The 27591-nt window shown below is 49.7% G+C and overlaps 1 protein-coding gene across 5 annotated transcripts in view; it reads left to right on the top strand.

Moving 5' to 3' along the window:
* PAK2 (p21 (RAC1) activated kinase 2) overlaps positions 1-20090 on the top strand; it is a 32440-nt gene extending 12350 nt beyond the window's left edge. For all 5 annotated transcript variants that reach the window (XM_054074989.1, XM_054074992.1, XM_054074990.1 and 2 more), the window contains 14 exons: positions 1818-2028; positions 6235-6335; positions 6870-7020; positions 8247-8278; positions 8619-8726; positions 10035-10167; positions 10792-10855; positions 11847-11895; positions 13186-13298; positions 13787-13904; positions 15098-15197; positions 18114-18310; positions 19304-19441; positions 19947-20090. In XM_054074989.1, the coding sequence (XP_053930964.1) occupies positions 1842-2028; positions 6235-6335; positions 6870-7020; positions 8247-8278; positions 8619-8726; positions 10035-10167; positions 10792-10855; positions 11847-11895; positions 13186-13298; positions 13787-13904; positions 15098-15197; positions 18114-18310; positions 19304-19441; positions 19947-20033 (1578 nt within the window). In that variant the 5' untranslated portion in view covers positions 1818-1841 and the 3' untranslated portion in view covers positions 20034-20090. The remainder of the gene's footprint in view (positions 1-1817; positions 2029-6234; positions 6336-6869; positions 7021-8246; positions 8279-8618; positions 8727-10034; positions 10168-10791; positions 10856-11846; positions 11896-13185; positions 13299-13786; positions 13905-15097; positions 15198-18113; positions 18311-19303; positions 19442-19946) is intronic.
* The last annotated feature ends 7501 nt before the right edge of the window (positions 20091-27591 follow it).

Consider the following 27591-nt stretch of genomic DNA (forward strand, 5'->3'; position numbering starts at 1 on the left):
CACCCCTGCCATGGGCAGGGACACCTCCCACTGGATCAGGGGCTCCAAGCCCCATCCAACCTGGCCTGGAACCCCTCCAGGGATGTGGCAGCCACCCCTGCTCTGGGCACCCTGGGCCAGGGCCTCCCCACCCTCAGCGTGAAGAATTTCTTCCTGAGACCTCATCTCAGTCTCCCCTCTTTGAACTTACAAATTTAGGGTCTGTTGTGCAGCCACCACTCCAAGCCCACCTGCAGGAGGACTTGGGAGTAACCTGTATCCAATTTGGTGGTTTAGACCAGACCTTTGCACATCTCAGGTTGGTGGCATGCACTTTGTGCAAACAGTATGTATTGTTAGGGAAGCATTTGGAATTAAAACCTCTGTGCAAAGGCTGCTCAGACATGCTTTTAGATTGCAGGGCTCTTAATTTGTTCCCCATATTGCGGTGTAGGTACTGGAAAATATAGACTGTCCTGCAGATAATGTTTGCAGCATCTGAAAGAGCAATCAGGAAAGGAATCGGCAAGATTGTTGGAGGATGGGAACTGCTGTCTGATTCCCAGCTGCTTCCCTGCAGCCACGTTCAGGTGTTGCAGGTCATTTTCTTGCTCTGGCATCAGGCAGAAGGCCTTAAGTCAGGTTTGTCTGGGTGGGTGTTGCACAGCTTTGACTACTGTTTGCTCTCGATCTGTAGAGATGGGGCAGATGTTGTGTGTCCAGTCTGTACCTGTGCTGCCATAACTTTGCTCTGTGCCTCTGAAGGTGTTTGTACAGAAATTAGATGCTTTCCTGGGCATTTATGCTGGTAATTGACCCTAATCTCTCTTGAGCTTCACGACATAACGCAGCTTGCTCTTATGCTCCATGGATTTACTGGTGACACCAGGCTGTGTGGCACCATCAATGTGCTGGAGGGAAGAGATGGCATCCAGAGGGACCTGGGCAGGCTGGAGAGACAGGTGGATGAGGTGCTCAGGGATCTGGTTTAGTAGTGGACAGGTATGGTTGGACTCGATGATCTCAAAGGTCTTTTCTAACCAAGTGATTCTATGTTATTATGTAGACGCTTTATTGTGCCGTGTTTTTAGCTTTATCAGCTGTTTGTTCATGATCTCGCTCTTTGTTGAGGACCTGAAAGGGATTGTAGTGATGGTATGGGTCCTTTTTACAAATGGAAAAAGAGGGGCGCAAAGTGGTGAAGCAGTGCAAGGCCTCGTTCAGGAGTGGCGTGTCTTCAGTGGATCTTAGTCCCAACATCTTTCCTGTAGGCTGCGTAATGTGGATAAGAGATATTCTTAATGCAACTTCATGTGGACAGTGTGCTGAATGATGACTCTAAACATGAGCTGTTCTCTGCTCCCCGAGAGCTTATCTGATAAATGGTAAAAAGGGAAGCATTGAAGGCTTTTAAAGATGTTTAACTGTGGAGCATGAAGCTCTTTGGGCTAGCGCTGCTCCTGAAGAAGCCGTACTTGTGCCCTTAGCTGTAGGAGCCTTTTTCACGTGTGCAACCTTTGTGTGAACAGAAAGTGAACGAGACCTGGGAACGGGTCTGCACTACAACCGACGGTTCTGTTTGACTGGGTTAGTTTGGAAACCTGGTCCCTCCATCCCACAAACGCTGCTGCTGGCCCAAATAAATGAGTGGCCCAGAAGTGGGAGGGAGGAGGGGATCCGCTTCCTTTGGCGGAGACATTGGTGTCTGCCAGCGCAGCGCTTGCTGGGTTCCTCAGAGCCCAGTTGACACCTCTGTTCCCTGCAGGCTGGTAGGAGAAATGCTACACTTATGCATTCTGTGCTCTCTTCCTGCGTTAAACCAAATATTCCTGTTTCAGGGCTTTCGGTAGCTACTGAGAACCATGGAGAACAATGGAGTACTGGAAGACAAGCCGCCAGCTCCTCCCGTCCGGATGAGCAGCGTTATCATCAGCTCAGGAGGCAAAGACCAGTTGTCCGCCAACCACAGCTTGAAACCCCTGCCCTCCGTACCGGAAGAGAGAAAACCTAGGAATAAAATCATCTCCATATTCTCCATCACTGAAAAAGGTAAGGGGCCTCTCTTTTCTGAGGTTACTTCTCATACTCCTTCACTCTTCTGGAAGTTTTGGTAGAGTTTCAGACACCTGGGTCCGGCCTGTCCAAGTGTAGGACTTTGGAGGAAGCATTGGAAATGGAATCTGTGTGTTTAGAGAGCTGAGATGTTCTTCCCATTTGCACTGAGGGGTTTGAGGATGAAACGCTAAGTAACTAAAATTAAACAGGTCATGGAGGAAACCCACCACCTATCGCCTCTCATGTTTGCTGCCCAGTTTGAAGTAACACATTTCCAAACAGCCCCATTAAATGCTTGCGATTCATGGGAATCATATTCCTTACCATTTTGCTGCACTAAATTTGAGTGCTGTTGAACTGTTGGAGTGAGTCCAGAGGAGGCCATGGAGATGATCCGAGGGCTGGAGAACCTCTGCTATGAGGGCAGGCTGAGAGAGTTGGGGTTGTTCAGCCTGGAGAAGAGAAAGCTGCAGGGAGACCTTAGAGCAGCTTCCAGTGCTGAAAGGGGCTCCAGGAAAGCTCTGCAGGGGCTCTGGATCAGGGAGGGCAGGGATGGGATAAGGAGAAAGGTTTTCAGCTGAAAGAGGGGAGATAGAGATGAGATCATGGGGAGAAATGTTTTGCTGGGGGGGTGGGGAGGCCCAGGGTGCCCAGAGCAGTGGTGGCTGCCCCATCCCTGGAGGGGTTCCAGACCGGGTTGGATGGGGCTTGGAGCAGCAAGGTCCAGGGTGGTGGAACTGGATGGGATGACCTTGAACCCATAGTGTCCTGTGATTCTATGACTGGTCCATCATGCCAACACAGGTTTGGGTGTTCCAGGAGGCTTTGGTCCTCCAATTCTTTATGCTGCTGGCCGAGTGTTTCCCCCGTGGCTGGCTTCCACTCTTGCTCCACTGTGTACACTCTGCGGCCGTCCCTCACCCTGAAGGCGAACCCTGGAGCCAGGCTTCCCTCTATTCTGGCTTTCCACCACCTGGCAGAGGTTCTGCTCAGAACTGTGGGTGTGTTTTCCTTTTTGGAGGATGGAAAGATTTGGCCAGTGTAGTTTTTGGAAGCAGAATAGTTGTTTCACAAGGTCACTTGCTGTGAAATAACTGTCTGTGGCTGGGTTACAGCAAGAGCAGTGGTGGGCTCACTCTGGCACACGTAAGAACCATGAAGAGATAAGGAGAATGCAAGAAGCTATGGCAGGTTGGTGGCAGCACTGTGGGCCCTGGAGGTTGGTGATGGAGGTGACCTGTGTCCTGCCAGCTGGGGCTGGAGCTGTTTCTAGCTCAGCTCTGCAATAACACAAAGTGGTGTTTTACTGACCTGGCTTTGGTCAGTTCCTAGGAAACGTCCAGGAATTGTGAGTGCTCCGTGCAAATCCGGTGGCAGGATCAAATCTGTCCATCTTTGGACTGGGAGAACTGTTGAGGAGCTGAAGTGGGACTTGGCATTGTCCTGTGGCACCGCTCCTTCATCAGAGCACTTGTGGCCCTTCTTTGCAGACAGAGATAGAATGAAGGAGAACGTCAACGCCACGTGAAGGGAGGTTTTCTTTGCTCTGAGTACTGTGTAAGACTTGTGTTGGGAAAGGAATGATGAGTGTGAGTGAGTACAGTGCTACCAGAGAGCTTGATGACATTTCCTGGTGCATTTACTTCTGCTCAGACGTTTCCTCTTTCCGTCTTGATGGTAGGTTTGTTCATTGCTGAAGTGGCTGGGGTGGTGCTTGAAGGCCAATCTCAAGCTTTATTGGCTCATCCAATATCGCTTTGGAGACGCATTGCAATAACCTTGTTCAGCTCACTCTGTAGACACTGATGTACCAATTTATGCAAATGAATCTGCGTATCTGTTCATGCTTCTGTGTTCTAAAACCTACAGTTTTAGCAGACTGAAAAATGGAAGAAATAGTTCTGCTGAGAAAAGCGTTTGGGAGCAAAAGTTGTCTTCTCTAAATGTTAAAAAGTATTTCATGTCCTTCTGACAGGGGAAGGACACGGATCTCTTGGAGCGAGTCCAGAGGAAGCCACGGAGGTGGTCCGAGGGCTGGAGCATCTTGTAGCCTTCTCTTCTTCGGGTTGAACAGCCCCAGCTCTCTTGTATGGGGGGTGCTCCAACCCTTGGGTCATCTCTGTGGCCTCCTCTGGAACCATTCCAACAGTTCCATCTACTTCTTTTGCTGGAGATTCCAGAGCTGGAGGCAGAGCTCCAGGTGGGGTCTCACAGAGCGGAGCAGAGGGGCAGAATCCTCTCCCTCGCCCTGCTGGCCACGCTTCTTTTGATGTGCCCAGGATACGCTGGCCTTTGTGGGGAAGAAGTGGTTCTTTGCTGGAGGTTTTCCCAGGAGCAGGTTTCTCCTCGCCGCTGGCGGGGCGATGTCAGTGAGAACACTTGACAGCCCTGTTGCTGTTCTGGCTCCGACCCGCGCAGCCATATTAGCGATATCCTGTTTATCACCGCCCCGGCTTTCCACTGCATTGTTCAGCTGGAGGCAGCCCACATGGCATTTCGTTCGGAAGTTCTGTCCTCCGCTCCCCGTCCTTCCTCTCCCAGCAGCATGAGGGGATTTCAGACGGATTTTCTGGCTCCAAGCAGAGCGATCTGTGCTCGCCGCATGCTCAGGAGCTTTGCGTTGTAGTAACGAAGAGGGTTTTACCTGCCCTGAAGCTGCATGACTTTTATTTTTAAGGTGAATTTAAAAACGGAGCAAAACCACCTTTTTTTTTTTTTTTTTTTTGACATAAACTGGTAATAAAGTGAGATTGCGCACTGGTGCTGCCTCCCCGCGTGGGCAGGAGCGCTGTGGCATTCCTGCTGGCTGCCTGTGTGCTGAATAGAGAATGAGAGTGGTTTGGGTTGGAAGGGACCTCACAGCCCATCCAGTGCCACCCCTGCCGTGGGCAGGGACACCTCCCACTGGATCAGGGGCTCCAAGCCCCATCCAACCTGGCCTGGAACCCCTCCAGGGATGGGGCAGCCACCACTGCTCTGGGCACCCTGGGAAAACATTTCTCCCCATGATCTCATCTCAATCTCCCCTCTTTCAGCTGAGAACCATTCCCATTGTCCCATCCCTGCCCTCCCTGATCCAGAACCCCTCCCCGGCTTTCCTGGAGCACCTTTGTCAGAAAAAAATAAAAAAGCACAAAATCCAAGTCCTGGGCATTATAAACCATCTTAGATGTTTAATTTTTAGATTGGATTGTGCACATGGTCTTTCTGATTCTCTTTCTGCTTCTGGTACTTACTATGCTTGCTTTCTTTCTCCCTTTAATTTAGATTCGGTAATTGCCCCGGGGCTATAAACTCTTATCTCCATCACGGAAGTCCTTGTTTGCATTAATTACCTTGAATTGAAGCAGTGAGGCAATGAGCTTTAACTGGTTTTAGGGTGAACTTGAGGTTGAATTGCAGTTGTCTTCAGCATTGTTCCAAATCCATATTAAAATGCCCTTTTTTTTTCGTGTTGTAAACATTTCCTGTGATGTGGGGATTGGAACTGGATGATCTTTAAGGTCCCTTCTGGCCCAAACCATTCCATGATTCTATGATTTCTTGTGCTCTACAGTGTTCCCTGCACTGTTGGGCTCTTCATCTCTTATTTGATTGCTACTCTGGTAAAAATGATTTGAATAGAATGAATTCTTGATTCTTGTGTGAAGTCCATAGCAGCTTGAAAATAACAAACCCCTGCGCTGCATACCTGATATGCTGCATACATGTTTAATACCTTCGGAATTAAACAGAATAGCGGTTGCCTTCATCCAAACTGCTGGAAACTTTGGGTTGAAGGTATTCATAGAATCATTAGGTTGCAACAGGCCTTGGAGATCATCAACTCCAACCATCCCTGTCCACTACTAAATCATATCCCTAAACACCTCATCGACCCGTCTGTTAAACCCCTCCAGGAATAGGGACTCCACCACCTCCCTGCGCAGCCTCTGACAGTGCTCAATAACCCTTTCTGTGAAGAAGTTTTTCCTAATGTCCAATCTAAACCTCCCCTAATGCAGCTTGAGGCCATTCCCTCTTGTCCTCTCACCTGTCCCTTGGGAGAAGAAACCAACATCCACCTCTTTACAACCTCCTTTTAGGCAGTTGTAGAGAGCGATAGTTGTAGGTCTCCCCTCAGCCTCCTCTTCTCCAGGCTAACGGGAAACAATAGAAATTTCAGCCTGTACTCAGTAGATCCTTGAATCTCTTTTTCAGGAAGCAGGAAGAAGGAAAAGGAAAGGCCAGAGATCTCCCCGCCGTCGGATTTTGAGCACACCATCCATGTGGGCTTCGATGCCGTTACTGGAGAGTTCACTGTGAGTAACCCACCTCACGGGGCAGGGCTATAGCACAGCTGTTGTGGTGTTTTAGGGTGAAATACGAGCTAGCAGTTAATTTTTATCAAATAAGTATTGTGTTGTGTGTTTGTGCAGCACGCAGAGGAACGGGACCGGGATCTGTTAGTGCTTCCACAGTGTAAATGTCAGATCTCATCCTCTGTGCCACCGGGCAAAGCCTTCCCAGAGAAACCCTCTTCGTTTTGCTTTCCCCTAGTTTTGTGGGATGCTTCCATATTCCCATTCCTCACAACCACCGTGAAGAAAGAGGTGGTAACAGATCGTCACGGGGGTTGGAGCCCCCGTGCGCTTGGAATATTGAGCTGTCAGGAGGGATTTTGGCTGTGACTTGGTGGGTGGTGTAGCACCTACAGACTTCTGGCTTCCCATTAGAACCTGTTCATGTCCTTAAGGCTGAATGTGTTGTGCTTTTTATAGAGGGAAGAAACTTGTTCTGCTTTTTAAAAACCTTTAAAATCCTGGAAAGATGCTTAAAATAGCCTGTAATTTCAGGGAATGCCCGAGCAATGGGCTCGGTTGCTGCAGACCTCAAATATCACCAAGCTGGAACAGAAGAAGAACCCCCAGGCGGTACTAGATGTGCTGAAGTTCTATGACTCCAAAGACACAGCAAAGCAGAAGTATCTGAGCTTTTCTGCTCCAGGTGAGATCCACGTTTTTGCGAGGGGTGTGGAAGTGGAGTTGGCTGTTTAGAACAGTCTTCCACTCTTTCACCTTAACAAGTCAGATTTAAGGTCTGAAAGAGCAATCATAGAATGGTTTGGCTTGGAACAGACCTTAACGTGCATCCAGTCCCACCCCCTGCCATGGGCAGGGACACCTCCCACTGGACCAGGGGCTCCAAGCCCCCTCCAACCTGCCCCAGGGATGGGGCTGCCACTTCTTCCCTGGGCAACCCGGGCCAGCGCCTCCCTACCCTCATTGTGAAGAATTTCTTCCTTATGTCTAATCTAAATCTTTGCCCTTCCAGTTTAAAGCCATTCCCCCTTGTCCTGTCACTCCAGGCCCTTGTAAAAATGAGGAACAAATATTTGAAGATGGATTTAAAACTTTCTGGAAACGGGCCCTGTGCAGTGAGCTCCCCGTTTCAGGTGGAGGGGAGAAGATAATTCAAAATAGCAGCCACGATCCACTTCAGCGAGTTGCGTTTATGAAGCTGGGGCTCTGAGAGCCTGATGGAGTGGTTTTGTGCTGGAGACCTTGCTCCTCCTGTCTGCAGTGAGAACAGCTTTCTGTGAACTCGATGTCACCTTCTGGAGACATCAAAGATGCCGCATAAGCTGTGACTCCAAGTTGGGAGCTGGCAGGGTGGGCTGGGGGAACAACGGCCCTGCACGCACACAGTTTTACCTTTTCTTCCAAATTATTGCTGAAAACAGCCTAGAAATAAAGGCTTGGTGGTATTCTTGCCCTCGATTCAGGATTCTGCTGACAGAAGTATCCATTGACTCTGATTTCACCTCTCAGTAAGACAGAACTCAAGTGTGACGAGCAGCACTCGCTTTGGAAACCTGTATGTGGGCGCTCGGGGGAAGAGCGAGCTGGGCAGCAAGTGGCTTTGCCCACCCTGGGGAGGGGGTTTTATCAGATAACAGCTCCCTCCCATGGGGTCAAGCAGCACAATCCTGATTTCTCTCATTTGTGACCATAAAATTTGCTTTCTGAGAGGTGAAAAATAATCCCCAAAGCACGCTTTGTAAATCCACTTTAGAACCATAAAATAGTTCGGGTTGGAAGGGACCTTAAAGATCATTGAGTTCCAACCCCGGTGCCGTGGGCAGGGACACCTCCTACTTTTTATTATTGTATTTATTTATTATTTTATTTATTTTTCTGATGATTTTGTCTTCTGCTTTTTGTCCTATTTAGAAAAAGATGGTTTCCCTTCAGGAACACCAACGGTGAGTGCGGTTCCTGTTCTTTGTATCTTCTTAGGTGCATGCAAGTTCAGGTATTCATTATGTGCTGAATCTTGCAGCAAAACAAAATAAGATATTTTTTATGTTTTAAAAACATAAATTGGGGGCCAGCAGAGCAAATTTCACTGGAACAATAGTATTTTAGTTTTTGAATACAATGTAGTTGGGCACCTAAACCATTCAGCCCATCTTTTTCATTTGACATCAGTAAGAATTCTTACATTTTAGTGTGAAAAAGAAAAGAAGAAAGCGAGTCTTTAGCCTTGCTGGGGAGACAATTCTGCTTATTTTATTTATTTCTTTTACTGTGGTAAAAATGTAGAGCAATGCTAAAGGTTCAGAGCCATCAACCGCTGTGGCAGATGATGATGAGGATGATGAAGAGGCCCCTCCTCCTGTTATTGCCCCACGTCCAGATCACACCAAATCGGTGAGTTACAGGGCTGATCTGTATTTCGCAGCACGACAGAACTTTTACTTCTGTTTGCCTTCTGTTTGCTAGCAAGTTGATCTGTAACAAGTGATAGTGTGTGAGGAATTGGCCTCAAGTTGCACCAGGGAAGGTTTAGGTTGGATATTAGGAAAAATTCCTTTCCTGACAGAGTGGTGAAGCCGTGGCAGAGGCTGCCCAGGGCAGGGGGGAAGTCTCCATCCGTGGAGGCATTCAAAACCACGTAGAGGTGGCACTTTGGGCCATGGTTTAGCAGTCACAGTGGGGTTGGGCTGATGGTTGGATGGGATGAGCTGAGAAGGCTTTTCCAGCCTTAATGGTTCCGTGTTTCTATGATTCTGTGATTTGTGAAACGAGCTGTTGTAAGCTTTTAAGGAAGGGTTCTGTTTTTTCACTTGAATTTGCAAAGAAAATGCGAGTTTCTGGATATTGGATCAGAAATCCTGGAGTTAATGCTCATCTGTTTCTTGGCTTGTGTTAAAGGTCCCCAGCTACGCTTATCCTTCATCCCAATGTGTGAGAAGGAGGCTGGTTAGAAAAACCCAACCAGTTTCTGTAACTTTACACACCACAGTGGTACAAATGTGATGTGTTTGATTTTCTCTATCAGGGTGAGGACAGGCTGGGAGAGTTGGGGTTGTTCAGCCTGGAGAAGAGAAGCCTCAGGGGAGACCTTAGAGCAGCTTCCAGTGCTGAAAGGGGCTCCAGGGAAGCTGGGGAGGGGCTCTGGATCAGGGAGGGCAGGGACAGGACGAGGGGAACGTTTTTAATCTGAAAGAGGGGAGATTGAGAGATTTTAGGGAGAAATGTTTTGCTGTTCAGGTGGGGAGGCCCTGGCCCAGGGTGCCCAGAGCAGGGGTGGCTGCCCCATCCCTGGAGGGGTTCCAGGCCAGGTTGGATGGGGCTTGGAGCCCCTTATCCAGTGGGAGGTGGCCCTGCCCATGGCAGGGGATGGGACTGGATGGGCTTTGAGGTCCCTTCCAACCCAAACCATACCATGATTTTGTGGTTTCTGTTCTGTGAAACTTGGAAATCACAGAATCAACTCACGTGGGTTATAAAGAAGAGCCTGTCTGTGACAGTTGGATTTTATCTCCTTGCATCCACTTTGTTCAGAATGTGCCTGGGTCTTTGTTTCAAGGCTCCGTAAGGTTGCCAGCATTGCAACTTACTGGACTTTAATGTTTCTTGGGTCTAATTTCTGCTCCCAACCTGTGGAATGGTGCTTGGGCATATTTGAAGAGCTGTGATTGCTTTCAACTGAAGAGGAATGTTCTCTCTCAACAGATTTACACGCGGTCTGTGATTGACCCTATCCCTGCCCCATCGGGTGACACAACTGTGGACAGCGCGGCCAAGTCGGGTGATAAGCAGAAAAAGAAGACCAAAATGTCAGATGAAGAGATCATGGAAAAACTACGTACGTGGTTTTTATTTAATATAAACACGGTTTTAGGATAGGGAGAGGAATATTAAGCTTTTACCCTCATCCTTTTTTTTGTGTAAGGGTTGTGCTTGATTTGGTTTGTGTCCGACACTAGCTGAGAGTGCTGCATTCAGAAGTTTTGCTGGTTTACCAGAGCCCTCTTGAGTCAAAAAAACCATAGAACAGGTTTTTTTTTTTGATTGAAGTTCAGTTGTGACAATGTGATCTTCATGAATAATACAACCATAACAGCACAAAATAGCTTCCACTGTTGCTTGTTCCATAATCATAATTTTTCACCATATTTATCTCTTTGTGCTTAAGGCGACTGGTGTCTGGACTAGGCTGAGCTAATGGGTTTGTCATAACCTCAGCTGGGTTTTGCTGTACAGAAGGCTATCATTCAATTGAGATATTAGGGGCGATAGAGTGATCTGTCTCGTTAAGTGTAATAACTCAGCATAACGATTGTCTGAAGCTGAGCCACCGAATCGGGAGGTTTTGGCTGTTCATGCTCAGCTTTTCCTCCTTAAGCTGATGTTTCCCTGGTGGATCTTGGCCAGGCCAACCCTACCGAAGGGAGATGGTGGGATTCACTTTGTTCTGTTTTTCTTTTAGGCACTATTGTGAGCATAGGAGATCCCAAGAAAAAATACACCAGATACGAAAAAATTGGGCAGGGGTAAGTGTTCAGGCCCAGTTTTACTCACAGCTTTAAGAGTGGTCTCTGGTGGTATCGCATAGCCAGCAGCAGGCAGAGGTGTTGGCAGTGATAGAACAGATGGTGAAAGCTTTACACAGCGGTGGAAATTTTTGATTTGGTCTTCTAATGTGAAAGGGTACCTCTGTAGATTCTCTCTGGGTGAATCCAATCCTCTCCTGGGAAGGTGTGTTCATCCATCAGTGTGAGCCGGCAACGTGCACTCGCAGCCCAGAAACCACCCGTGTCCTGGGCTGCATCCAGAGCAGTGGGACCAGCAGGGAGGGAGGGGATTCTGCCCCTCTGCTCCGCTCTGAGAGACCCACCTGGAGCCCTGGGTCCAGTTCTGGAGTCCTCAGCGAGTCCAGAGGAGGCCACAGAGATGATCTGAGGGCTGGAGCAGCTCCTGTACGAGGACAGGCTGAGAGAGTTGGAGTTGTTCAGCCTGGAGAAGAGAAGGCTGTGGGGAGACCTTAGAGCAGCTTCCAGTGCTGAAAGGGGCTCCAGGAAAGCTGGGAGCGCTCTTGATCAGGGAGGGCAGGGACACGATGAGGGGAGCGGTTTTGATCTGAAAGAGGAGAGGTTGAGGTGACATCTTGGGAAGAAATGTTTTACTGTGCGGGTGGTGAGGCCCTGGCCCAGGGTGCCCAGAGCAGTGGTGGCTGCCCCATCCCTGGAGGGGTTCCAGGCCAGGTTGGATGGGGCTTGGAGCCCCTGATCCAGTGGGAGGTGTCCCTGCCCATGGCAGGGGGTGGAAGTGGATGAGCTTTGTGGTCCCTTCCAACCCAAACCATTCTGTGGGTCTATAATTTTATAATCATAGAATAATCTGTCTGCTGAATAGCTTTCTTTTTGATAAAGCTCTCGCAGCATGCAAAGCTGACACAGTTTTGTCTTTGCCATCCGTCCGCTCCCCTGTGTTTGTTGCATAGGGAGATGCAACTGGCTGTAATGTTTTTCTTTTCCTTCACAGGGCTTCAGGTACAGTTTTCACCGCTATCGATGTGGCAACAGGGCAGGAGGTAAGATTTCTGTGTTCATTGCAACACAAATCTTTCTTCTGTATAAATGTTCTCCTGTAGGTGTCTGGAATGCCGTGTCTTTTCCTTCGGATAGCAGACTCCCACTGCTCCTATCACCTCTCAGAAGAATGTTTGTCACAGTCATTTGTAATGTCGTGTGCCTTGTTCTGCAGGAATCGGGTGATGAAAGCTAAACCCAGAGGTTTATCTTTCCAGTGACAAGCGGGGGTAGTGAGGTGTTCTGCAAGTGGGGTTTGAAAACAGCTTGTCCTTCAGGAATTGTGGGCTGTGCTGTCCCACATCTGCAGAAACACAACTTTGTTTAGTCTTTGTGTGCTTGTTCTCCAGTCCCTCAGGAGAGCTGGTGGATGCGCCTGTCCGTGTGCAGACGGCTCACCACGTGTGAGTCTTTGCTGTAGTTAGAACACTTTCTCCATGTCCTGCTCCTTGCTTCTCCTTGGCGTCTCCAAACCCACTTGGTGAAGCTGGTGACATCAGTAATCCTCTGCATGCTTATCATCCAGTGGCCATCTCTGGTTGCTGGGACTAAACCTTTAGGAATGATTTGCTTTTCTTTAAATTCAGATTTCCTTAGTTTGCCTTTACTGCCTTCAAGGAGCTGTTCCTCAGAGCCCTGTGAAATGCTATAACTGCCCTTCCAGCCAGTTACCATCCTGCAGTGGAACACCACGTCTGGAGAAAATGCAGGCTTCTCATTCATCTCACTATTTAGTCTCTTAATTTGCTTCCTACACCCTGCAGTGCTTTGGGTCCCCTCACTGACTGCAGACCGAACTTTGTACTTCGATTCCTTTCGTAGCCCTCGTGCCAGGCGGGTTGGCCAGAACAGCTCATCGTTCGCAGCCTTCAGCTGTTGAACGGGAGCGGTGTTCTGGCTTCTGCAGAGCTCAACGTCTGAGGACAGAGTTGGGTCTCTTTGGCAGGGAGAAGGCCAAAGGAGGATTGTATTGCTCTCTCAAGGTGTAGAGAATCTGGAGCCAGGCTCCTCTTAGAGCTACTCGGTGATCATAGGATCTTGGAATGGTTTGGGTTGGAAGGGACCTCCATGCCCATCCAGTCCCACCCCTGCCATGGGCAGGGACACCTCCCACTGGATCAGGCTGTTCAAAGCTTCATTCAACCTGGCCTTGAATAACTCCAGGGATGGGGCAAAAGAATCGAATCCTTTAGTCCCGTTAAAGAATTTTTTCTACCTTTTCACTGTATTAACAACCAAAAGGTTTTGGTGCTCAGGTTTGAGTGGTTGCTGTTTTGTTTTGTCCTCTTCAGGTTGCTATTAAACAGATAAACCTTCAAAAACAGCCCAAGAAGGAGTTGATTATTAATGAGATCTTGGTAATGAAGGAGCTAAAGAACCCCAACATCGTCAACTTCCTTGACAGGTAAATGCGGACATCTGGCCAATTCCTTCATCCCCATGGATTTCAAGAGGTTTTAACTTTATTTTGCTTACACAGACCCAGACTTGCTATAGTTAAGGGTCTTAGAACAAATGGCACTTTATTTAGACTGTCATCTATGGAATAAAAGTTCATCTACTGCAGGGAATGTTCTTGACTCGGTAAGAAGATATCTTCTGTCATGAATGTGCTGCTGCCTGTGCTTGTGGATCAGTGGTGGACAGGAGCACAGTTGAAGCAATGCTTGTGTTGTGTGTGAGGTGTGTAGGGTGCTATCCTGCCCATTTAGGTGTAAAAAGCAGGCAGCGTTCATTTTCAGCATTTGCATTTCAGGCCGCCTTCCAAAGGTGAACTGCCTTTACTGTTTATCTTGAAGTGCTTGTGGATTCTTTCGTTGAGCTCTTATGGGTCATTCTGCAGTTCTCGATCTCCCCATGGCAAACGGGAACGCTTTTCATTTCTGTTTGTAGTTACCTCGTAGGAGATGAGTTGTTCGTGGTGATGGAGTATTTGGCTGGAGGCTCTCTAACAGACGTGGTCACAGAAACCTGTATGGATGAAGCACAGATCGCTGCTGTTTGCAGAGAGGTGAGTGTTTCAGTTGGGTAGAGGATTGACGGTGCCCTCCGTTCCCCTGGGTTTTATAGAATCACAGAATCATTAAGGCTGGGAAAGACCTCTCAGTTCCTCCAGCCCAACCCCACCATGCCTACTAACCCATATCCTCAAGTGCCATGACTACGTGTTTTTTGAACCCCTCCAGGGATGGAGACTCCCCCACCGCCCTGGGCAGCCTCTGCCAGGGCTTCACCACTCTGTCAGTGAAGAAATTGTTCCCAATATCCAACCTAAACCTCCCCTGGCGCAATTTGAGGCTGTTTCCTCTCGTCCTATCACTTGGTCCCTGGGAGAAGAGACCAGCACTCAGTTCTCATTTAAGTCCTTTTGATAGTGTGAGAAAGCCACGGTTCTGTAACAGTTGGGCTTTCCTTAGGGATTCCTCAGGAGAATAACTGGAAGACTGTAGTTGGAATAATGTTAAGATAGCAGTAAGATTTCAGCTGAAAGAGTTAGGAATAGCTGATGTCACAGTTTAACGGCGGTTTCTGCCCTGAGCCGGTGCGATAGCATCCAGTTCAGGCTGGGTTTGTTATGGCAGAGGGAGAAGGGATCGTGTTATCTGCTGCACGAGAGAAACGTAGGCATTCAAAACCCCCACTTGACTACGTCACCACGACGTCTGCTTCTGATGAGTCGCCCCAAGGGAGGGGATGGAAGCAAAGTTGTGTGGTACCGTGTAAGGACAGGTCATGGATTCCTGGGAAAGCAGAGCTGGAAGCAGATAACTGAAAGTGCCTGTGTGCTGTAACAGTCATTAGCTTTTCTGAGGAAAAGTCTGATATTGAATCATCGTGCTTCCTCAAACCCTGCTGCCGGAGTGTTGGGTGTGCTTCCTTCTGCAGAGCACTGCCCCTCTGCTCCAGCGAGTGAAGGCGAAACACTCCCTGGGGACTCCCTGCTGAGTTAGAAACCTGCCTGGAAGAGAAGGCCCTGGGGGTGTTGGTTGACAGTGGGTGAACTCCTGGTTAAATTACTTCTGACCTTGTGAGATCTTACGAGTATTTTTTAGCACAAGAGCTTCCTCTGCTGGTTATTTTAATAACGCCTGTTCTATTTTGTGGTCGGCACTGCCTGAGGGTGTAAACATTGCTTTTGAATTTCTGGACACAGAAAAATTGTGTTTCCATATGCTGAATATTGGTTTTTTTTCTCCTCTCCAGTGCTTGCAAGCACTTGAATTCCTGCACGCCAACCAGGTTATCCATAGAGACATTAAGAGTGACAACGTGCTGTTGGGGATGGATGGATCAGTCAAACTAAGTGAGTTCCAGCTGATTGTTTCCAGGTTCTCTTTTCCCTTTCCCAAGAAACTTTGAGTTGTAGAGTGTAAACCGGTAGAAGGAGAGTTGGCAGGGAAATTTGAGGTGAGTTTTGTATTGCTCATGAGTGCTAGGAGTTCATTTTGTGTATAACTCACTGGCAGCAGGCACTGAAACCCCGAGGGCCCGGCCCTACGGCTGAGGCTGTGAGCGTGTTAGGCCGGAAGGATGTTGAACAAACCCGTTGCCACATGAATCCGTTGGTAAATGTGAAGTAACTGGCACCGTGCAGTGAAGCAAAGATGGGAATGATTGCAAGAGAAAAGTTGCAGCCAACTGCAGTTGCTGTGTTAGTCTCTTCAGGTTGTCAGGACTTGCTTTTCATGCATTGCCCATTTCATTAGGAGGTTGGTAACAAGAAAATTGTTCCTTATTAACAATTTACGCTGCAGTCCAGTCGTACGCTGCGCCTGGGTCTTTTCTTGGGCCGAAAGCATAAGGCACGTTCGTTATTACAATCATGGAATGACAAAAAAAAAGTAGAATAGTTGCTTTTCAGGTATTTGTGATGCATGCGCGGGCTTGTGCACAGGGAGAGTTTCTGGTGTGTGTAAAGGTGCGTGGCAATAAAATACGAAACCACATGAATCGTAGAATCATGGAATGGTTTGGGTTGGAAGGGACTTTAAGGCCCATCCAGTTCCACCCCCTGCCACGGGCAAGGATGCCTCCCACTGGATCAGGGGCTCCAAGTCCCATCCAGCCTGGCCTGGAACCCCTCCAGGGATGGGGCAAAAGAAGAAGCTGTGAAGGCTCTTGAGAGAGAGAGAGAGAGGTGAATTATCTGATTTCTTGGTATGTAAGAATGTGCAGAGCATGAAGTGACCAGAGGGCTAAGGGATGGTGTTTGTACAGCTGGGTAGGAATTTGCACTGCCATGGAAATATCTCTTAGCCATGTTCCTTGCTCCGGATGGTTCACAGTCCCTTACTGGTTATGGAATGGAGAGGGAAGGAAGATTATGAGCAACCTGATGTGCTTACCAGTGTTGGGTGCGCAGCTTGCCTGCTTGCATAGGAGGTTTTATTTTCCCTTAAGGGTGTGGTGTGTTTGTGCACAATCTGTGTGGATTCAGAGGCTGAAGAGAAGTGATTCCTGTGGAGGATGGAGCTGAGAAGAGTGAGCTGGGGAAAGCTCAAAAATGTAAGAGGTATCCAAGCAAAGCAGAGCAGTGAACGTGCAAGGTTAGCAGCCGCTGTAACAAATCATAGACTCATGGAATGGGTTGGATTGGAAGCGACCTTAAAGCCCATCCAGTCCTGACCCTGCCACGGGCAGGGACACCTCCCACTGGATCAGGGGCTCCAAGCCCCATCCAACCTGGCCTGGAACCCCTCCAGGGATGGGGCAGCCCCCACTGCTCTGGGCACCCTGCAGGAAGTGTCAGCCCCAGGGAGTGGGGGAAGATGAGGAGGAAGGAGAGGCAGGAGAAAATAGGAGTTAGCTGTATAAACGTCCTCGCTGAAGGAGAGGAGTTGTAATTGGTGCTGAGCCTAGGTCTTCCGTGGCTGGGTGCTTATAGAGCTTCTAGCTGTTTTTTAGGGTTGGTGGTGGAAGAAGTTGCACCTTCTTTTCCAGCTCTTCCTCTTCTCCAGGGGAATCTGGCTTCTAGGAGACTGGTGATAGGAGAAGTAAGGGACCCCAGTCTGCCTTGTCACCACTGCGTCCCTGTGCACACTGCTTGAGGGTCTCTGTCGTGCCTGTCTTTGCTCTCCTTGCTGGTTGCCAGAGGCCTCTGTAGGTCAGGACCATGCGCTGCTGCTGCTTCTCTGGTGTGTCCAGTGAAATAAGCTGTGCTTTGAGCTGAATGTGACACCTTGATAAAGGCCAAGAAGCGCTGGAGAGGAGCTTGATGGCTGCTGTAGGTTGGATTTTTCCTTTCTATTCTTTTTATCTTTCCTTTTTTTCATAAGGCAGCACCTTAACAATTGGGGTGGGGGCAGTGGTCTTAAATTGTTCTCATGGTACAAGATCGCCTGTCATGCCTGTGGCTCTTCTGCTGGCGCTGCGTGGCGGAACACTTTCAAAATGGACTTGACATTTAAAATTCTCTCTCTTTTTCTGTCTTTCTCTCTCTTTTTCTCTCTCAAGCTTAGTGTCAATGCTAAGGTAAAAATGTGTCTTCTGCCTTAGCTGTGTTCTTATTGATGCTTTACATGGCTGGGAAGTGCTGCAGCTGGATAAAGTAACATGATGGGACATGCATTGCTGCTGCACCTGAAGGCTATAGGAATAGGTGATTTTTCTCATTTTCTTGAGTGTGGTGGTTCTCTTCGATGGTTCCCTTGCGGAACAGTTCATTTGTCAAGGTTCTCGCTGCTGAATTGAGTAGCACTTTGCTTACCTGAAGCCTTGTTTCTGTGTCTGTCAGCTGTAGTACCTGTCTTTGACGGCCAAATTGCTGTGAAATGTTGTACTCGATAGCTGCACGCATCTGTTTAGCAGGGCAGAAGCCGTGGTTTGTAGATTCGTGTTTCCTAGCTCATGCAGAGAACACCGGCCTCTGTGTTCCCTTTGAGTCCTAGACTGGTAAGAGACAAAAGTAATCTTGAAGACTGGGCAAAACACTGTTCTTCTACAGGGTAGGGATCCCGTTGCTTTTCCAGAGGCCAAAAAGCCTTATCTTCCTTCCATGGAAGGCTGCCCTGATTAAATCCCTTCAGGCTTTGTATCTATATTGAACGCTGGATTTTGTGGTATGGCGAATATAATGGGGGGGAATCAAAAAAGGAGACACTCCCCGAGCCCCTCAAGTGTGGAGGAATCAAATATATGTGTAGGAACGGAGAAGTCTTGTAGGAAGCCCACTTCCTTGGGGTGCACCAGTTTAACCTCTTAACATTCTGTTATCCTGCAGCCGACTTTGGTTTCTGTGCTCAGATCACCCCAGAGCAGAGCAAGCGCAGCACCATGGTGGGAACTCCGTACTGGATGGCTCCCGAAGTGGTCACACGGAAAGCCTACGGCCCTAAAGTGGATATCTGGTCTCTGGGCATCATGGCTATCGAGATGGTGGAAGGAGAACCCCCGTACCTCAATGAAAACCCCTTGAGGGTAAGGAGCCCTGATGTGGCCGGCACCGGTTGTGGGTGTTCCCTATAGGAATGTTTTCACTAATTGTTCATTAATAGCATCTACATTAAAAGGAAATGAAACGAAACACCCAACAGGCTTCAGAAAGTTCCTCCGAAAGGAAGAGAGCTTTCTGGAATATTCAGTCAGCTCTACCTGGATTTCTTCTGTTTAGAAGATGAGAAACTAAAGCATCAAACTTGGGGCTTAGTCTTCTGTGCCAGGCAGGGAAAGTAAATCCATGAGGTTATGAAATATGTTACTTGTGTCAAAATCTGGTACTGTTTTAGCCAAAGTGAGCATCTGTGACTAAAAGATATTGAATGCTGTTCTGCTGCTGGCCAGAACAGGTCACAGCTGTGCAGAATTGTGACATCTGTAGTTTTTTGTCTCATTGGGGAATCATAGAATCATGGAATGGGGTGAGTTGGAAGGGACCTCAGAGCCCATCCAGTCCCACCCCTGCCATGGGCAGGGACACCTCCCACTGGATCAGGGGCTCCAAGCCCCATCCAACCTGGCCTGGAACCCCTCCAGGGATGGGGCAGCCACCACTGCTCTGGGCACCCTGGGCCAGGGCCTCCCCACCCGCACAGCAAAACATTTATCCCCAAGATCTCATCTCCATCCCCCCTCTTTCAGCTGAAAGCTGTTGCCCTCATCCCATCGCTGCCCTCCCTGATCCAGAGCCCCTCCCCAGCTTTCCTGGAGCCCCTTCCAGCACTGGAAGCTGCTCTAAGGTCTCCCCTGAGGCTTCTCTTCTCCAGGCTGAACAAGTCCAACTTTCTCAGCCTGTCCTTCTACAGGAGGTGCTCCAGCCCTCTGGACTCGCTCCAAGCTCTCCATGTCCTCCTCCCCGTGCTGAGGAGGCTGCAGAGCCCGTTCTCCTCTGCACTAAGTGGTTGCTGCTGGGGAGGCCACTCCAGCATCTTGTACAGATTTGCCTGGGTTTTACAATAATTCCTCATTTTACAGGCTTTATATTTGATAGCAACTAATGGCACCCCAGAGCTGCAGAACCCTGAGAAACTGTCCCCAATATTCCGGGATTTCTTGAACCGATGTTTGGAGATGGATGTGGAGAAAAGAGGATCAGCCAAAGAACTGCTACAGGTGAGAATGGGCCGTGTCTCGCACTCTGAGATGCAGAAGCCCGGAGTCCGGTCAGCCGGGGATAGAATAAGGAGAGTAGTGCCCTTTTTTTGTGTGTTCTTCCAAAGAGCCTAATGGGGAGCAGTTGGTGGGAACTGCAGCCGTGAAAGATTGCAATGTACGCTCCGAATCTTCCCTTCAGTAGCCTCTGCCTTCGTTCTGCCAGTGCTAAAGCATCCCACGATTTACGGACCCGCTGGGATTAGAGCTGCTGAAGGGAGCGGAATGGAATGAGAGCTGATGTTCAAGCAGGAAACCTCTTTGCAGCAAACTGTTGGAACAGGAAGGGCTTGGGCTCTGTTGGGATGAGGAGGAGTGATTAGCAGGCTAGAGATGCTCTGGATCTGTTCCTGCAGGACATGGGCATTGATAGCATTCACACCTCAGGGCTATGTAGACGTATGTTTTTTCCAGCTCTTTAAACCATGCCGTTCACTAATTCCCTGCGTTTCTCTTGTCCTGGCAGCATCCCTTCTTGAAACTGGCCAAACCCCTGTCTAGCTTGACGCCACTGATCCTGGCAGCCAAAGAAGCCATGAAGAGTAACCGCTAACATTACTGCCACAGCCTTCATCCTTCTTCTTTTTTTTTTGTTGTTTGTTTGTATTTTACAAATCTTTATAATATATGAAATTGTTACACTTTGGGGGGGAGGGAAGGGATTCGGGGTGGGGGGGGATATGTCTGCAAAAGGGAAGAAACTCTCATCCAGAAGATACCCAAACCAGATTGGGGGACTCTGGTGATCCCCATCTGGGGTCCAGAAGGAATCGAGGACTCAATTACTGGCCTTTTTTCTTTTTATTATTTGCAGACAGCCCAGAAATGCCACTTACTGTGCCGGGGGGGGGGTTAAGGGTTTTTAACACCTTCGCTGTAGCAGCTCCTCTTTGTTGTACCCTTCTGGGTACTTTCAATACTTGAATGACAGATTCAAGCTTTCAGAGAGCAGTACTAATTTTACCTGCTGATCTCCTTCACTCTCCTCTTCCTCCCTTCTCCCCGTTTCCTTTGGAACCCCTCTCTAAGCTCCCGTTTGACCAGATTCATGGCAAGTGTGACATATGTGAAGGTACATCTTGCCCCTCGTTCTGTTACAGATTAGCCATGGTTGTACTGTAGAATTGACAACTCGGCTACTTAAGGAATTGTAACGTCTTGAGATGGTTTTTTTTTGCTTTTTAAGATGAATATGGAGAGAGGGGGAGAAGTTTTCAGCTGTTTCGCATACGCCTGTGCTCTGTGGACTTTTAATCAAAGATGTGGCCTCTTTGTAGACCCTTAACGGTCGGTCGAGTCTGTGGATGTTGGTTAGAAGTGTTGGTAGGGGTCAGATTCTTTATTTATGATCAAATGATCAGCTATAGTCAGGGCAAGAAAAGAATTCCAGCTGTCTTCCTGTCTGCTCCTTTTTTTCCCCATTAGCCTTGCTGGCCAGAAGCTTGCGGGGTGACGTGCTTGGTGCGATGGGCGGCTCAAAAACTTGTATTTTATCTATGCTCTGACTTGGGCTTTGGAAGTTACGCTGGTGCCTTTGACTTTTTTATTTTACGTTTCCCTTCTTTGTATCAAATACATTTTTGTATATGTTGTAATTTTGTTTCCCCAAGTGAATAACGCATCAAACTATGGATTTGTCTGAATTCTAAGTATTACAGCTATTTTGTCCGATTTTGTACGTGCTAACGAAATCAGAAGAACAAATAATCAGATCTGAGGACATTGAAGATACAGGATTTTTTAAATACGATTTTTGAAGATGATGAACGCCTGAAAATGCCAAAGCGCTGTTCCGAGAAGAGGAAGGCGGAGAGAACAGCACTGTACGTGACTGGCTCTTTTGAGGCCGTGGAGATGCGATGCGTCACGCTGATCCTTTCTCTCTAAAGACATTGAACCAGCTAGAATGGCTGAAGTCGAACGTTCAATGCAAGAACAAGTGCCTCCCTCAGAAGGACAGTGAGCAACTTGAGCGGTCGAGTTCTTGAGGTGTTACCAGGCACGCGTGCAGTGCCCCGGCTGCTTCCCGCGCTGCCGTCTATGCATTTCAACTTCCCAAACGGGCTAACGAGGAGCCGACTGTAGTCACCATGTGCCAAACGGTTCTGTGAAAGAACAGCCATTGCTTTAGCACGGTTGTGTTGCGTTCCCAGCGGGGCAAGACCTGGGGCGGATAGGGCTGTGGCTGGATGGGGACGGAGGACCCGGAATAAAAAGGTTTTGCACAATTTTAAATACATTGCTGGCAGCAGATAAAGTCATTTTCAGGTAATTTCAGCATTTATATAGCAGTTGAGCTAGCGATGGTAGCTAAGGTATGACAAAACCAACTTCCAGCGGGGAGTGGCCGGCCAGAACAGCGGAGGCTTGGTGGTGGGAGTGGAGGGGAAGTGGAGCCAGGGAATCACAGCGTTGGCTGCCATTCGCCAGCCTCTAGGAGCCGGTGTGCTCCTGGCGAGATGCCTTGTGCCGGGCACCGCGGCCGTTGCGGGCACACGTCCTGCTCTTGCCTGGGAGTCAGAACTTAGATCGGGTGAATTATGTGAACTGCTCCGTCACAGGGATAAATCCCTCTGGCTACAAGCGTAGGAAGAGTTTGAGGTTTCCATTCAAGGTGTCTCATTCCAGGCAAGGGAATCCAGGTGCATTTCCCATGGAGTCTGGAAGCAGCAGTGGCGATGCCCTGGCTCGAGGGCGCTGGTGAGGTAGCAAGAAGGCTTGTCTGAGAGAAGAACCCTGGCGATCCCCTCTTTGTCCGTTGCTGGCAATGGACTTTGTGAAGCTCCTTCTGCCAGAGTTCAGCTGGGAGCTTTTTGTTCGTTCCTTTCTTGTATTTGTCCTTTTTTTGGGTGGCACAATCTAGACAGGAAGAAAACTTGCGATAAATTTAGGAATTTTTTAAGTAGAAAAACATGAAATCTTAAGTAATTTTAACTCGTCGGTTCCTTTTATTGATGAGAATTGTTTAAAGCATGTATTACGAGATTTGTCCAATTAAGTGTACTTAGGTGATTTCCAAACTCGCAGCCATCCCGGCCCAATCCAGAAGTGACCAAGACGCATCTCAGTGCTCGCTGTGTGACCTGGAAAGGCGTTTTCAGTCTGATGTCGAAGTGTCCCCATCTCCCCTTCCCCACACAGCAGTGAGGGTTCTGCCTCGGGCTGCCGGGAACTGGGGCCGGAGCTGGCGGGAGAGCCGGGAGGACGTTGCCGTGCTGGTCTTAGCGGGTTGGGCATCACTTTTCTAATGATGTCAGCAAGATTCAAGCCACAAGGCGTGTTTTTTTCCCCGGGTGGGAGCAGCTCCGTGTCCCGTGGCCTCGGTGCAGGGCTGCTTGGCTCTGCTGGATCCCTGGGGCGGCTGGAGAGCAGCCGGAGTTTGAGCGGAGGGCGATGAGGGAACGGTTGTGTTCGGCATTGCCGGTGTTCCTGGGTGTCTCGCGCTCTCCTGGGTGCCAGTGCAAGACCTGGAGTTAGGCTGTGATGCGTGGGGTGCGTACGAAGCGTAGCGTGCGGTTGGGTGGATGGATGGAACTGGGCAGCTTATGAGCTGCTGGCGTGCAGGGAATGAGCGACTCCCAGGATTCCTTTTAGTGTAGGATAAACCAGGCTGTTCCCTCAAGCAGCTGTGGCGCTGGGAATGTGCACTTTGAGCCTCCCTAGGTGTTAAGGATGCGGATTGCAGGCTTCCCCCGGCTCTGCAGCGCAAACGGTGCAGCCGGGAGAGCCCGAGTCCCTGTGCTGGGAGGGAGCCGGGAGGCGGCTGAGGGTCTCTCCAGCTCGAGTTGGGTAAATAAATGTCTCTGGTCCGGTTTTCCCTCTGTTCAGTGGAAATGGAAGTAGGTGCAAGCTTTCTTTTTATTTTTTTAACTGTCTTCAGATTTTAATGTTGCCTTTCGTGTAATTTAATCCCATTATGTTATTTAATTGTTATTGCAATATTAACTACTGTATTTGTTGACTTTGTTTAATAACTGTTCTTTCAGGGCTAGAAATAAACTTTTAAAACACCTTTGGCTGCGTTTCCCCCCTTCCCCGTCCCGAGTGTCTCCATCCAGGACAGGAGTGGCTGCAAAGGGGTTGTGTTTAGGTGTCTTAATGAGGTTAACAGAATGTATTTTGTAATTAAGCTTCTTACGGATGCTTTAATTATGACGGATATAATTTTATGCTATGCTGGCCTGTGCAGTTTCTTTTAAGATTTTATTCCTCAACAGCATCTGTCCCAACCTCGCGATCCCTACGAGGGTTCCTCGCCGCCACGCGCTGCTGCCAGGCGGCAGATCACACCGGATCTCTGACGGGAGGAGCGCCGTTCGGAAACAGCCTTCTCGCCCACCGCTGAAGAGAGATCCCCTGCTCTTCCTGCAAAGGGAACAAAGCAAACACCAGCCTGGTTCATCACGGGCACACCTCCCACCACCCCTTTGCTGCGAGGTGGCCTTTTGGTAGCCACCGGCATGGGGCTGGTGGCCAGTGAACGGCAGTCGTGGCAATACATTGATGTTCCCATCGCTATTCCGAACAAGACTGCTTTATTGCACCGTGAATACAGCCCAGAACCCTGCAGATGAGCAGTATGGTGCAGGAGGCCTGGGAAGTGAGATCCTGGTCCCTGCTTGGAAGGTGTTGCTCCTGGCTCTGCACTGTCCCTGCTGATGAGTGTTTGAGCAGCAGAGCCCAACGGGGTGTGAACAGTGGGTGTCGGCAGCTCGCCCGGGCTTGGGATGAGGCCGGTGGTGCTGGCTGTAGGCTACGGAGAGCGGCTGGTGTGTTCTGTTGAATCCACAGCAATGCTGAGGTGTCTTGGCGTGGCAGCCCCGCTGCAGAGGAGTTTACTCTGGGGCTGAGATTGGTTCTGTTGAAATCCAGATGGCATTCCTGTCTTGGTTGTGAATGTCAAGGACTCCTCGTGTCGTGTGGTTCCTGGGTGTTATTGGGAAATCGTCTCTTTCTGCTTCTCGCCTGTTGTACAAGCTTTGCTCCTACCACTGGCACAGGGAAATGAGGAAACCACTTGTCTTCAGAAGGCTTTTCAACCAGACATGAGCTTGTTCTGCACAAAGCACCGTCTCTTCAGGTCCGTTCATTTGTTGTAGCAGCTTTGTCTTTAGATATAATTGATCTTTTATGCATTTCAGCTGATGTTCTCTAACTCGGCATTTAAGTTATTTTGCATTTAATTTCTAGGGAAAAAGCTGATGAGGAGGGAGAAGGTGTCCGGTGGAACTCGCTGATTATCTGGAGGTTGGCACTTGTGCTGCTTGGAGGCGAGCGGGGTTTTGGCTGAACACGGTTTGTGTGAGTTGAGGGTTCATAGAACCATTGACTATCCTGAGTTGGAAGGTACCCACAGAGCTCGTTGAGTCCAACTCCTGCACAGGACACCCCAGCATTCACCGTGGGGTTGAGGGCATTGGCCAAAAGTTGCTGAAATACTGTCAGGCGCTGTGCCGTGACTGCTTCCCTGGGAGCAGTTCTTTTTGTCTTGAGGGGGGAAATAGCAACAAGTGAGAACAATGAATTTCTGCTGTAATTCTCTGTCTGCAGCCTGCTAGGAGGGGGAGGGCAGTGCTGATGCAGCTTCTCGTCCTCTTGTTCTCATCTCACAGAGCTGATGCTGCTTTTTCCTCTTCCCACCTGCCAACCAGTGCAGCTCCAGGCTAGGGAAGAGCGGCTGGAAAGCTGCTTGGAGGAGAAGGACCTGGGCGTGTCAGTCAACAGTGGCTGAACACGAGCCAGCAGTGGCCCAGGTGGCCAAGAAGGCCAAGAGCATCCTGGCTTGGATCAGCCGTGGGGTGACAGCAGGAGCAGGGAAGGGACTGTGCCCCTGAACTCAGCGCTGGTGAGGCTGCACCTCAAATCCTGGGTTCAGTTTTGGGCCCTTCACTCCAAGGAGGACATTGAGGGGCTGGAGCGCGTCCAGAGAAGGGAATGGAGCTGGGGAAGGGGCTGGAGAACAGGGGGTCTGAGAGGCGGCTGAGGGACCTGGGGGTGTTCAGCCTGGAGAAGAGGAGGCTGAGGGGAGACCTCATCACTGTCTGCAGCTCCTGGAAAGGAGGGTGTGGGGAGGTGGACGCTGAGCTCTGCTCCCAAGGGACAGGTGATGGGATGAGAGGAAATGGCCTCAAATTGCACCAAGAAAGGTTTAGGTTGGATATCAGGAAAAGTTTCTTCACTGTCAGAGTGGTGAAGCCCTGGCAGAGGCTGCTCAGGGCAGGGGGGGATTCTCCATCCCTGGAGGGGTTCAAAACTGTGTCGAGGTGGCACTTTGGGCCATGGTGTGGGGACGATGACGTTGGGCTGATGGTTGGACTGGATGAACTGAGAGGGCTTTTCCAACCCTAATGATTCAATATTCAGGAGGAGGGAAGATAAACGCTCTTCTCCTCTACTGGGTACAGAGGTGGTGCCTCAGGACAAATGTCTCCCTGGAATTCAGGCTTTCTAGAGCCATGGATGATCCATCATTGTTGTTTTTGCCTCCCAGTGGATGCTTGTTCTAAGGATTCACATCTTGCCGTGAAGCACAACCAGTTCGTGGCTCTCCTGGAGCCCTGTCCCGCTGGCTGCCTGTGGGAGGAAGCCTGCTGCTGGCCTTCTGCTGCGCCTGGTAGCAGGTGGCTGCTCTTGGAAAGCTCTTATCCACCCTCTGCCCAGTAAAACTCGCCTTAAATGACCTTGGAGCTGTATTCTTTCTGGGTGAAAATAGCATGGGGGGAGGCAGGGTGGTTCTGTTCAGCTTTTGTCACCCTTCTGTGGCTTTGGAGAGTGTTTATTTTACTGTGGAGGTGCCAGCTGGTCCCTGTCCCATGGCCAAAAGATCCCCATTTAAAATAGCTGCGTTTTCAGCTGTCCTTAAAAACCCTGAAAGCAAAATTGGATTAGGAAAGACCCTGAAGTTTGAGCCACAGAAACGTGGGTTTTGGTGGGAGTATCTGAATTTTTAAACAGTTTTGCAAAGCTGTGGGGATGGCGAAGAACCCGCAATGTGTCCTTGTGGCCGTGAGACCACCCGTGTCCTGGGCTGCATCCAGAGCAGTGGGACCAGCAGGGAGGGAGGGGATTCTGCCCCTCTGCTCCGCTCTGAGAGACCCACCTGGAGCCCTGGGTCCAGTTCTGGAGTGCTCAGCACAGGGAGGACACGGAACTGTTGGAGCGAGTCCAGAGGAGGCCATGGAGATGATCTGAGGGCTGGAGCCCCTCTGCTATGAGGACAGGCTGAGAGAGTTGGGGTTGTTCAGCCTGGAGAAGAGAAGGCTGTGGGAGACCTTAGAGCAGCTTCCAGTGCTGAAAGGGGCTGCAGGAAAGCTGGGGAGGGGCTCTGGATCAGGGAGGGCAAGGAGGAGAATGATTTTCAGCTAAAAGAGAGGAGATTGAGATGAAATCTTAGGCAGAAATGTTTTCTGTGCGGGTGGAGAGGCCCTGGCCCAGGGTGCCCAGAGCAGTGGTGGCTGCCCCATCCCTGGAGGGGTTCCAGGCCAGGTTGGATGGGGCTTGGAGCCCCTGATCCAGTGGGAGGTGTCCCTGCCCATGGCAGGGGTGGGACTGGATGGGCTTTGAGGTTCACACCTGTAAACACATGGTGCCTGCAGTTAGTGCTCAGTAAACTAGCCGAGATCTTACTCAACTCAAGGATAGGAAGGAGCAAGCAAGGCTTTCCATCTGGACAGACAGACCCTGCTGGGCTTAGAGCGGAGAAAGTGAAACTCCTTGCATGGGTTGCTGGCTTTTAGAGTCTCCTCGTGTCCCAGGCTTTGGAATTGGGGCAGTAAGTTGTGTTTTATGGTGCCAAACAGAAACAAAATGAAGGTCTTTGCTCCTTCTGGAAGCTCTGAGTGGATTTGGGGACCTGCCGCAGTCCCTCAGATGCGAATGCCGGGGGCTGGAGGGTCAGCGACCGCGCGGTGGAGGTAACCGTGGGACCTGCCTGCTGGCTGATCCAGCTGCGGGTGAGTCTGTCGGTTCCCCGTTGCAGCAGGCATTTCCATGCAAAGGAGAGGGCAGCACGTGCGGCGTTTCCCAAGCCTGTTGGGCTGCGCCACGTTTGCTTGCGCACCACTTTATAAAGAGGAGGTGCAAAAGCTTCCTCTGCTCCTTCCAGGCTCTCC

Source organism: Cuculus canorus, chromosome 9 (genome assembly GCF_017976375.1).
Source record: "Cuculus canorus isolate bCucCan1 chromosome 9, bCucCan1.pri, whole genome shotgun sequence".
Lineage (NCBI taxonomy): Eukaryota > Metazoa > Chordata > Aves > Cuculiformes > Cuculidae > Cuculus > Cuculus canorus.